Below are 13,329 nucleotides of genomic sequence, written 5' to 3' on the forward strand. Positions count from 1 at the left end.
ACAGTCGCTGGAGATGCAGAGGTAAACTCGGGCTCTGATAGTAATGATTGTAACACTTTTTTCGTTCTTTCCGTTACAGACCGTAAGCACTGTTATCGATCTTTTCAAAAATTAGAAGCTACTAAATTGCTACATTGAAGATGTTAAATTATGTGATTGAAGATGATTATGTTATTATGTGATTCTTTGTTCAATTTCACTAGTTTAGATACTCCAACTAAGAAATGTGCGACCGTTCAAGTCAAATCAATGTCATAATTTTGAATAGTCGAAAGTCTCAATCTCTAAGAAATTAAAATTGTTCCATAAATAGAATAACGCTAAAATAACAGTTGGAGTTCTTCAACTGAAGAGGTTGTTTTGTTAGACATGACCGCAGGGTTAACGTAGAATCACGACAGCCTGTCTCATGTAAAAGGGTTTCTTCCGCAATATGTTCGAAAATAAATTCGATTAGGGTTAATCAGTTCAATGGTGTGAAGCGGTAAATTTCAGTGACAATTTTCTTTCAACTCTTTTTTTTTAATTAATTGATTGGAGACCTTGAAGAAAAGCTACCAACACACTAACAGCTATTAGCGATGGCTGAAAAAGCTGAAAGTAAACGCAACGCAACAAATCCGGATATAACTCAACAATGCTATGCAGTGCTGGGGACCGCCAGTTGGTCCTTGTGGAACGCTGCAATCGAATGAGTCGCCTGCTCAGCCGGTTTAACAAGGCTCTACATTTTTCAATAATACAATTATCATCATGAAATCGCTACTTTCCGCAGTTTGGTGGACGCATATCTAGTTTCTAAGACGATTACTGTTAGAATTAAGTAAATCCGTTGGAAACTGACCGAATCCAGTATGCTTTTGATAGTGGACAACTTTTGTGACGTTCTCGATGTTTTCGGTTTTTGAATTTGTACCCCTATATGTATAGGTACACATCAAAAATTCTCTTTATGGTTCAGCAAAGTACATTGCTGAAAATGTATCAGCAAATCACTTGTTTACTGAATCACGGCATTTTTTATTTTTACTTGAAACCAGTATTTCATTGATAAATTTACTGAAAACCAGTAATCGATTCAGTGATTCGCAAAAATACAGCAAATCTATTTGCTGAACAGAAAACAGTAAATGAATGTTTGCTGGAATCCAGCGAAAGCATTGATATGTCAAAATATTTTACGTCAAGCTGACATTAGTAAAACGCGCCAAATCGCTGTGCAGCTGGTACGGGATCATCTCTAAGCTCCTGATAGCGGATATGGGACCATAGCTAAGTCACTGTTGGGTTAGATGAACTTTGAGGTTGAAATGATAATCATACATCTCTAGTTCAACAGTAATTTGGCTATGATCCGATGGGCGAATGGAAGCTGGTGCCTGAGGGAAACATGGTTCCCTTGAACTAACTGGTTAACCAGTAAATTGATTTATGCTTTGCTGAATGTACACCAAATTATCATAGCTGACAACCAGCAATTTGTATTTTGTTTTACGGAACATGCAGCAAACGAACTGTCACTTTTATGCAATTGAGCATTACTGAATAATCAGCAAATTTCATTTTGCTGAACAGATTGCTGGAAACACAGCACACCAAAAATCAGCAAAATTTTGCTGGTTTCCAGCAATGAAAATTTGGTGTGTATGTTACCGTAAGACGTAATCCTACGTCAAATGGTAAAAAGTAAAGAAATCAACTGGTCTACAGTTCCAAAATTTAAAAAAAAAAGTTTGGAAATTTAAAAAAAACTAAAAAAAATTACATCCAATAGTGAAAAAATTAGAAATCAAAAAATCTATTGATCGAAACAATAAGCACAGTAACTAACAGTATTCGAAATCCTTGTGCAACAATTGCCGCTCGTACACCACTAGCTGCTTCCTCTGCAGCAGACATCAAATGACAAAACATCGAAGTAAAATTAGCAAGTCTCATCGTCGAAACGAGGACGAACTAATCCAATTTAATGTTATTGACTTGCAAGTCAAGAAGATCGAGTCGAGTGGGAGGCAAGCGTCGGGTGAAGTAAAGTGCAGTTGCCACCCTTCCTGCGAAGCAACGAAGAAACGGGAGCGCAAGTTCATTTAGTTCATTACTCCATTCTGTGCAAATTGCCATCTTCGATGACAAACTCTTTCTTCTTTTCCTTTATTTTTCCGGCACAGAAGGGCTCGATTCGAGTTAGTCTGTTCTAGCATACTCTTCAACGTTTTCTGCTCGATTGATGCACTTTTCCGATTAGTTGCTGCTGCTGCTGCTGCATGTTCAAATATCGTTGAAGCGTAACGGGAACACTGATTGCAGCTTCTCTTTGTGACTTTGTGGGCGAAGAAACTTTTAATTTTATACATTTTTCCCCTAATTAGATTCCGTTTGGTTCGATTGCTTCGAATGGCAACGCAAAGAATCAAACACCAAACGTCGGATTTGGCTTGATTTCGTTTGATGCTTTGTATTAAAGCAAGCACCCGATAACAACGAATGAGATGTGTTCATTATTTCATTCCAGGAACCGTGAAGACTTTGATTGCGGCGAATTTCAATAGCGCAGAATGTATTCATCATCATTTCCGTTCTGCTTTTTGTGTATATATTTTGACAGAAAAAGCACCACCAGGCGGTGACGACCGAACAGGACAAAGGCAGTGCGGAACCGCTCAGCCGGAACATCGGCAGCCATTCCAGTATCGACGACAAGAACCCGGACGTGATACCGCACGAGAACAGCGAGGACGACGAGGAAAAACAGTTCGAGCGGCTAACGTTGGACACGGAACGGCTCAAATTCCCCCAACCGGTGGCGGTGAACTTTTCGCCGCCACATCTGTCACCCACGGGGAATGGATTGAAGAAGGTGAGGTTATTTGGTTTAATTCCGAAAATTATGTAAAGAAATTTTATCATAACTTTTTCCTTTCCGTTGCAGTTTGGTGAACTTTCACTGACAACCAATCCGAGTTACGCGATTTACAGCTCGCCAATCCGGGGCGTCTACAGTAGCACCTGTAATCCGGCTGGTGCAACCGCAACGACCGTGCTGCCAGCGCGGACAACCTCGCCGAACATCTACACAAGACTGCCTTTGCGGGATTTCACACCCAGCACGTACGAAAGCATGCTCAGCTCATCCCAGACGTCATCATCGTCCGGTGGCTGTGGCGCTGGCACTGGAAGCAGTGGCTACGCGACATCACAAATCTACACCGCCAAAATGCCCCTGCTGACGACCAACTACGCCGAGCTGGCATCACTGGACAAATGATAGCAGTAAGCAGGCGGATTACGCAAAATCGGCTTCCACATGACAACCGTGATCGCGTATTGCGGTGAAATATTCATGTCCCACACCTTTCCCCCTTCCTCCCTGAATCAGCCCACAAAAAGTCAATTGGAACAATGCAGTTCGGGCTTCCCTAGTTCACATCCATGCAGGAATCTTCTTGCCATACGAATAGTGTGTAGATTGCGCTAGCCACATCATTCATCGTTCACCACAAACCTAGTTAGGGTCTGTAGGTATGCTTATAAAAGAAAGAAGAAGAAAAAAACAATAACTGATCGATATTGTCTACATGAAAAGATCTTGTACATAATTTAAGTTCCGTTCTACTTATTAATATTATAATCTGAACCGGTAGCTAAATAGTGTAGCTAAATTATTGTTGAAAGGGAATCAAATGGCTTACTGTTGGGGTTGCTAACAACTGCAAATCAAGAGAAGAGGAAGAGAGGGATTTTATGCGAAATCATCCATCCGTTGGCTCTCAGATTTCAGTGGAACTGTGTGAGTTTAGTGATATCGGTAATTCATAAAACTTTTCAATTTCAAAATTTCACCCAAAAAGTTTCTTTCGGAGAGGTGATTTTTTTTTACTTTTTTGAAACTTTAATGACTCAAAAGTTATGAAATTTCCAGAATTTGGACACATAGTGTTCTCATCGCACTGTTTGAAATTTCCAAAAATGTGTTACTTACTAAACACTTACTACTTACTAAAAATTTAATGCATTATAAAACAATCCCTTTTTCCAATTCTTTTTATTTTTGTCATAAGAGCTGTCCAAATGCTGCCAGCTGTACAAATTTAAAACCACCGGGTGAAGTAGAATATACTATTTGAGCATTTTCAGATAGATTTTGAGAACGTTAGCAACATGTAATCGAGAGTTGTCGCGCAAAAAAATCACTTTGCCTTTTCTTATATTGTGATCATTTTCCTTTGCCGCTTGGCTCAAATGCATCATTTGTTAGTAGGTTTTTAGATGGTTTCACCTCCATTTCTGCATTCATTTTTTCTTAGATTTTGAAATCGCCATTTTTGAAGCGTTAAAACCGGCAACTCCTTTCACTTATGAAATCTTCACTTGGGCTGATAATTTTCACTGTAAGCAATAGATATTCAGTGAAATTGAAAACTGAAGAATTTGAATTTTCAACGAACGAGCAAAAAATGAAAATCACGTTCGGTTTCAGTTGAGTGTGGTAATGTTGGCTGTGAGCACTTCTGTGATTTCACCCACACTTTATTGCAGCGGTGTTTAAAGGAATGGTATAAAGGAATGAAATTGATGTATTGATTCATTATGTTAATTTAGTACGGTACACCTCCCCACTTTTTGGAGAATGGTTTAACCATTCGAAAAAAAAAGAAAAGAAATATAAAAATGAAATAGAACAAATCGAAAAATAGTTTCGATGCCGGAAGACTTAAAAATGCATAAAACGTTGAAATCTGATGTTATCTCGAGAAAAATATTACGCCGAAAATCGTCTTTCATGACCGTTTTTTTGGTAACCGAGAATTTAACATGGAATATTCTGGAATTGGCTCCTAACATGACTCACAACTCACGCCAAATGAAATGAAAACAACTTGAATGTTCATGAGGCATCTTAACCAATTCCCGCTCATGGTGACTCTAGAGCACCAAGAATTGTAAAGACTATACCCCGACAAAAAATGAATTATTTTAAATTCTTTTTTCTACAAAATCTTGCATTTCTAATGTACTTTTAACTTGGCATATCAAATGTCAGCTTGATTCAATGTTTGAACTGTTATCAAGAAAACTACAGGAGAAAGTCCGAATTTTACGATAAAAAAATAATGTGTGTTTTTAGCAACTGTTTTTCTATAACATTCATTATTCGTTTTTATAGTAAAAATAACTTTTACGTAGATCTATTGTTCATTGAGTGTAACGGTCCATAAAATTAACAATTTTTGTTCTTGTTCACTTGTTCCATAAGTTTTAAAATGGTGCCTCAGAGCACCACTGGGCATACAGGAGACAAAAAAAAACCGATGGCCCTAAATAAACTATATATCTGATTTCATATTTTTGCTGGCCGTTCTTCTCACTACGTGGTGATTCCAGTAGGGAATGAATCAGAAGCTTATGAGATGGGAAGCGACATCGAAGATGAAGTCGCTATGTTTGCGATAGATCCATTACCAGATGAAGTTCATGAGTATTTTCCGAGACAAGCGAGGCAGAAGTAGAGACACCAGCAAAACGGGCCAAGAAAGAAATGAAAGTGGGTCTAAACGCATTGAAAGCGGACCAAAAACGAAAACTTACCATTTCTGGGAAGAGGTTCAAGCCAAAATCTAGGTACATGACAACTCAGAGATGAAGAAAAGAGGAGAACTCGGATATGACAAGCTCTTCAAAATTCGTCCTTTCATCGATGCAGTGAGAGCCAATTTTCTAGCCTAGAAAATTCCTTACTCAATAAAAAATAAATCATCAAATAGTCATAAACTAAGTTTTTTTTCCAAAACTACATTGTTTTCATTATTTTCTATAGTATTTGATTGAATACTTCAAAAAGTATCAGAAAATTTTTTTTTCGTGTTTTAAAAAATGTCCCTGCTGTGCTCATAGGTGCTCTGGAGCACCATTTCAAAACTCGCTTTTTTCTTCAAAATACAATGTTTTACAGTGCTTTCAACTACCCTGCAAAATATTTTGCCTAAATTGACCCGGAAAGTATTTTTAAATCATGAAAAACCTCGTGAGCGGGAGAGGGTTAAACTTAATTTTTAATGAGGGTGGTCAATTTATTTTTCATTTGGGTTGGGACCGCCAACCAATGAAATGAAATTTGTTGAGTTTTTGAAAAACCACAATAAGTATAAATGCTAACATTTATTTTTCTGTTTAACACTTAATACCTTACAAAGGTAGACCAATTATTTTGAGGGAAATTTTCGAGGGTCATGAAATCAAAACTTTGAGCGTTTCGAGGCACTCTTATGGATGTAATCGATTGAGTTGAAATTTTGCACCGGTTCTGTTTTGCCCAATAAAAAAATATACATGATCGGTTTTTGGAAATTGGCATGCCTATTTTTGCAGCCACCCTAATGCCTATCTACGTCATTGACATCATGCAATGGTTTGGCTCAAATCAAATATTTTTTCATATTATGTAAGGCATTTCATTTTGTTCACTGACCAGATCTGCACTGGAAATGGGAGTGACACTGAAGAATAATTTCAACTTCGGAATCAGAATCAAATGGGAAAACCAAAACTTTTCGGCGGCTTTAAATTTGTACACCTGACAAAAAAAGTCAACATTTGTTTAAAAAACTGTTTGTACAATGAATGAAGTTGAAATACATTCTTCTCTAGCATATATTTTGTCCAGCAGCTTTTGCAACAATTTGTTAATTGGCTACATTGCGCTGAAGCAGAGTGGAAATGTAAATAAAAAGTCGTGAGAAGCAAACATTCTCTTCGAAGAACTGCTTTGGAGTATACAAATAAACCGTATGACTCAAGATAAATAATTTCTCAACAGAATATTCTCAACAGGATATAGCTAGTCTCGATTCACTTTAAATTGATATTTTGTAACGAATATTATTATTTCCATCGACTCAAAATATAATAACGATCCTTTTAAGGACAATCGCAAATATCACTGAAAAGTTTGACGAAGAAGAATTTGCGAGATCCTACGTCAAAAACGCGGTTGTGTCTCAGATACAACCCTCTAAATTTTTATCGAAAATGTAATGAAAATTACATAGCAAGGGTAAAAATAATCAGCAATGTTCAAGATAATTTTTGTGATAATATTGTTTTTTATTAAAATCAAATTATTCTCAAAACTTTTTCGCGTTCTTTTCGCAGTTGTTATTCTTCTCTTTAATAAATTGTCAAATATGCAAAACCAATCTTTTTTCGAAAGAAAAAATAGTAGCCGAGTCCTCACTCAAACGAAATGCTTCTAACTTTTTCAATTCTTTACCGATTTTGGATCTTGGTTCATCAAAAGATTGGACTTTTTTATTTTTTAGTATTTGGGACCGACTGGAACCGACTGGAACGAATTTGAGCCCAACTGATTTTTTTCCGAAATGGTCTTTCCTGAACAGATTCCCGATCCTGAACATGATCTTGGAAATCCGGAACCATATAGGAACCACCGCCTTTTGGGTCCCGTATACTGAAAAAAGACAAATTGTCCAATCTTTTGACGAGTCAAGATCTAAAGTCGGTCAAGAATTGCAAAAGTTAGTAGCATTTTATTTTGGTTGGTACATTGCCGAGTTTTTAAACGAGGACAATTTAGAATTGCTTCACTGGGTATTGCATCACCCAGTTCAAATATCGCAGTGCCCCCGAAATAGTTTACCATTACTTGAAATTTGGCATATCTGCGTGTTTTCGACGGCCTTTAACCGGCGGTCTTCAGAAAAGTTGTTCAAAAGAGGTTGCATGCAGAATCCTGAAACTACGTGACGCTACAGTGAACGCAATTCTTCGCATTTTGACTTTAACTTAACTCATGGTTCCGGCTTCCAAGAAAGCTGCGGTCTTCAACAAAGTTGTTCAGAAGATTGATTTGCAAGCAATTCTTCGTACTTTGGCCTTGACATATCTGGCGGTTCTTACTTCTAAGCAAATCTAAGCGGTCTTGGGCCAGTGCCACCAGTCGTGACAATTTCAACTGAAAAATCTTGCAACTTCGTGGGTATTGCTGAACGATGGATGACACCGTTATCCACATGAAAAAAAAAAGTTTGGATCCTTCTGACAATTAAATGAAAGCCGAATAATCTAAATATGTAGTTAAATTTTCGAGATAAGTTTTGTTCATAACACTCATTACCAAACGCACACTAGCGTCACGTAACAGTCACATTTTCAACCAAGCTGTCCATGAACCAACAACCGATGATCTTCTAAACAAGTTTCCTGAAGACCGCAGCTTTCTAAGTTGTTGGAATCACACGATAATTTTAATTCAAAATACAGTCAGGCTGTTTCTCAAAATTCTTTACGCGAATATTCGCATCGACGCGAGTAGGGGACCAAAATCGTCTAATTGTTTAGGGACCATTCATTAATGATGTCACGCGTTTAGGGGGGGGGAGGGGGTTTCAATTATTGTGACATATGGGGAAGAGGGGGTTAGCTTGAGTGTGACATCACATTTCAACCAAAAAAAAAGAAATAAAAAAGTCACATACCTAACCACAGAGATCAACTCAGAACTATTTATAATATTTGCATCATTCATTTATAGTTTTACGATCCCCTTTTTTGCTTAAAATTAGCTTTAGATAAAATAAATGACAATTTTTTTCTCCTCAAAAAAGCATAATGTTCTTTACATCCGTTTCACCGTGCATGTTCATTTATGAATGACAGCGCAATTTCATTAATTGTTAGTGTCTCTCAATCCAATCAATACAAAAATTGTTACAAAACGTAAATAAAAATGCTTGGTTATTGTAACATGTGGAGAATATTTGGATTGCTAATTGATTGAAGAAAAGGAACTAAATATTGATGGTTTTTCAAAAATAAGCAATGATGCTGCAGTTAATGTCTCGGCTTTCCATGTCATCGATATGCGACTCCATCAGCAGCATCCTTGAACTAAGAACTAAACGCCTTTTCTAGTTATCTTCTATAATCTTCTTTTCCTTTTAGTTTAAGTTTTTCTTTCAGTAAAATCGTTCTTATTAAGAAAAAATACATTCCTAACAAATTTCTCGATTTCAATCAATTATCACCAAAGAATGGGGAGGGGGATATAAAAACGTGACGTAATTAAGGGGGGGAGTCAAGGAAGTTGTGACAACTTGTTACAAGGGCGAGGGGGGAGGTATTTTTTCCAAATTTTGCGTGACATCATTAATGGATCGTCCCTTATGAACAGGAGGACAGTTTGAATATTGGTAGAAGAGCATCTTGGATTTTTTTCTAAAGCTTTTCTTTGTGGTTTACCCTACGCGGATTTTCTAAATTAACGCGTTTTTTTAGGAGGTGTGCATCCCCCTGACTATTTTTAAAACTTCATGCACATTAGCGCCACGTAGCGGCTGCATTTTATCATTAACTTTATAAAAAGCCTTATCCTCCTGGAGAACTTTTCTGAAATCCCTCACATTTTACGTGATTGGATTCATGAAATTTATTATGTTCAAAATACTCGGCCGTATTTCACAACAAACCACCAATGCACCAAGATAAGCCTTTGACCTCCTGAACAATTTTCTAAATGATCGGATTCACGAGAATAATTATACATAAGGTACTGCTGGACTTTTTGAGGTGCTGCAAACTTCAAACAGGGTGTTGCAATACTTAGTGAAGCCATTCCAAACTTGCGACGGGTAATGTAAACATTTTATTGTTATTTGCTAATATGTCGGCCCAATATTTCAAAATTGTGCAATCAAACAAAAATTCAATTGAAAAAAAAGCCTACTAATCACAAGATTATCACAGAAAAACGTAAAATTCAGACAAGCTTTACCAAAACTTCTTTATCTCAAAAATTTGAAGGTCAGATGAATTCTATGAGTGCTGGATATTTCTATTTTGCTAGACTTCATTGTTGTTTTGAATTCACTAGTCGACATTAGAAACAAAAAAAAAACAACAAAAATTGCCCTAAAGCTCAAACAAGTTGCCCTGAAAAGAAAATAGAAGTGCGTAAAAAGGCCTATTAGAATTCTTGCTCTATTATAGTTTCTATAGTTTCTATTAGAATTCCAGCTCAATCGTGTAGCAGTCTTTTTCCCAAAGCTAGGTATGATCACAAAATTCAACTCCCAAAGGCAGACAGACATTCGATGCAACCTTCTGTTGCATAGTCTAAAATAGTATATTCTCACGATATTCCTTCGCCAGAATAAAGTGCAGATACTAGACACCATATTTCCCGCGGGAGAAATAACGACAACCGCATGGCAGTAAAATCAGTAGGCAGGGAGCAAAATCGGAAAAGAGGATTGTTTTTCAACGAGGTGTGTGTAGGTTGGGTTTAAGTTGAATTTTTTTTTTTAAATAATCTAGCAACAGATAGGAATCCGGGCGGTCGTTAATTTCTACTAACTTACTTGATTTCGACTAACTTAGGCTATGTAATCGGACTTCCGGAAGTCTTGAGGCAAGACGTTACTCTCAACGCTTCACTTTTTTGACTGATAAACACATCATATTTTCGATGCCGAATTATTTTTTTATGCCAAAAGGCTAAAAATGGATCCTCAAGATTTTAGAGAACAATTTTTTTTTCAAACCGACTTTCTGGCAGTCAGAAAAATACACGTGTTGTGATGTACACTAATAACAAAAAATATATCGTAAAAAGGGAAGCAAAGAGAGTGCACCAACACCGGTTCTTTGTTATTCGCACACTGACGACGATGTCAACGCATCTTAGGACTGCTTTATGTGTATTCAAAACCGCTAGAGGTGATTTTTTCCATCGCTGCTGCAAAGTATTATTAATTTATATTACTCACGATTAAACACACACCAGCGTCACATAGTGGTCTTATTTCCAACCAAACTGACCAAAAACCCAAAGTTCATGATCTTCTGAACAACTTTCATGAAGACTGCAGATTTCTAAGTGGTTGGATTCCAGATTAATTTAATTTCAAATGCTCAACACTACATGCACATTGACGCACACTGTCCTCAAAGCTGTAAAAACGTGATCGAAATTATTTTGACCTAAAAGAATTGGTTTTAGAGCCGTAGTGTCTTTAGCAGAGTTATTACATTAATTATATTCTCCATTTTTTAGAACTTGGTGTTTTGCGATTGATTCACCCAGAAGCGAACAACGAATTTTGCTTTTCTTTGTTCGACTAATTTTTAGCAGTATTCATAAGGAAAAAGTTTTTTGAAGACACCGTTATTCTGTCTGCCTATGAATTTTTGTGGAGTGTTCTATAAAATGCCCCTGAAATCAATTTTCACAATATAACTTTTCATAGTGATTTTATACAATTTTTCAATGTTTTACAAGAATGCTTGCTATAATGAAACACACAATATTACCGAGGAAAGTGTATCTTTATCTGTTATATGTTTTTAGTTATTGAAGGTTTTATAAAAATAATACACTAATTCATTATTATATTAACATCTTCAATACCTTAGGAGATATTTTATATAGGAGATAAAAATAAAGTTTTACTCTACACTTTTATTTCACTTTACTTTTTAATTCTATCACTTTTCACAAGTCACTTCACAAGTGAAAAGTGAAAGAATTAAAGAGTGAAGTGGAATAAAAGTGTAGTGTAAAAGTGTGTCGATTCTGCCAACAGCTCGTGTAAGAATTAATGAAAAAAAAAGTTTCTAAGTGCAATTGTGTGTTATGTTATGGCAAACAATATTATTCAACATTGAAAAATGGTAGAAAACCACCATCAAAAATTACATCCAGAAGTATGGTGTCTTCGACAAAGTTGTTTCTTACAAAATGTGCCACAACTTTGCCGAACAAAATTAACTTCTGTTGCATAAATACTCACTCTTAGGTAAAATAATCACAAAATAGTTCACAAATTCTATGAAACGGAGAAAAATCGATGGAACAACTTTACTGAAGACCTAATCACACTGCACACTGGTCCAATAAGGCAAAAAGTGGAACTTAATTCCATAGCTTAAAAGTGTCTTCGGAACAAATGTTTGTATGAATAACCCGCATAATCATAAATTGTCAAAAAGTATGAAAAATTTACTATATTAAAAATAAAAAAAACTAACTCTTTTGTGTTAAGAGATAAAAGAATAATTTGTTCAGCAAAGTTGTAGAAGGTTCAAAAGTTTGAAACTTTGTTGAACAAATAAAAATCCTATCTTCTCTCGGTACAAAGTTATAAAGTATATTACAAGGAACTTACTTTAAAGTTAATTTTTTGTACTTAACTTTTGTTAGTTGCATTTTACACGAAAGTATTGTTTGAAGGAATTGTTAGGGCACACAAAACACACATTTTTGCCAAAGGTTATATATCTCCAGAACTTTTCCTTACAAAGTTATATCATATTTTAGCTTAATTTTTTGATAACTTCCAGAACGTATAGGTTAAAAAGAGGCAAGTGGAATCGTGATGTCAATACTTTTCCTTGAATTTAAGCTGAAGTACTATAAACTCCTTTAGGTTCCATTTGTCCCAATCCACCCATATTAGAGTACGGCGAGCATATGTACAGTAGGTTTTTATATATCCAAAATACTAACTTTTTTGTGTTAAGAGATAGAGGAAAGGTTAATTCGGCAAAGTTCTATAACGTGCAAAAATATATTTCTGTGCTGAACAAACAAAATTCCTATCTTCTTTGGGTACAGAGTTACAGAGTATTTTCTGTAAAAGTTACTTAAAAGTTGATTGTTTGCACTTAACTTTTGTTGGCTACATTTTACAAGAAAACGTTGTTCTAAAAAAGCATTCGGGCATACAAAACACACGTTTTTGTTGAAGACCACACATCTCCAGAACTTTTCCTTACAAAGTTATAGCACATTTCAGCATATTTTTTTCGATAACTTTAACAACGTATAGAATAAAAATTAGGTGGATTGGGACAGATGGAACTTATAACAGTTCTAAGCACTTGAGCTAAACTTCGAGAAAACTAATAACATCATGATTCTACTTGCCTCTTTTTACTTAATACGTTCTTAAAGTTATCGAAAAAATAAGCTAAAACATGCTTTAACTTTGTAAGGAAAAGTCCTGGAGATGTGTGGTCTTCAACAAAAACGAGTGTTTTGTATGTCCAAATGCTTCTTTAGAACAACGTTTTCTTGTAAAATGGAGCTAACAAAAGTTAAGTGCAAAAAATTAACTTTTAAGTAACTTTTACAGGAAATACTCTTTAACTCTGTACCCGAAGAAGATAGGAACTTTGTTTGTTCTGCAAAGATTCATATTTTTGCACGTTCTAGAACTTTGCCGAATTAACCATTCCTCTATTTCTTAACAAAAAAAAGTTTGTATTTTGGATACATGAAAACCTACTGTAACATATGCTCGCCGTACTCTAATA

General features: G+C 35.9%; 1 protein-coding gene across 2 annotated transcripts in view; it reads left to right on the plus strand.

The window, feature by feature from the left end:
• LOC129732533 (nephrin) overlaps window positions 1–8,383 on the plus strand; it is a 307,910-nt gene extending 299,527 nt beyond the window's left edge. For both annotated transcript variants that reach the window (XM_055693486.1, XM_055693487.1), the window contains 2 exons: window positions 2,606–2,857; window positions 2,930–8,383. In XM_055693486.1, the coding sequence (XP_055549461.1) occupies window positions 2,606–2,857; window positions 2,930–3,265 (588 nt within the window). In that variant the 3' untranslated portion in view covers window positions 3,266–8,383. The remainder of the gene's footprint in view (window positions 1–2,605; window positions 2,858–2,929) is intronic.
• Window positions 8,384–13,329: the final 4,946 nt, after the last annotated feature.

This window comes from Wyeomyia smithii, chromosome 3, assembly GCF_029784165.1.
Source record: "Wyeomyia smithii strain HCP4-BCI-WySm-NY-G18 chromosome 3, ASM2978416v1, whole genome shotgun sequence".
Lineage (NCBI taxonomy): Eukaryota > Metazoa > Arthropoda > Insecta > Diptera > Culicidae > Wyeomyia > Wyeomyia smithii.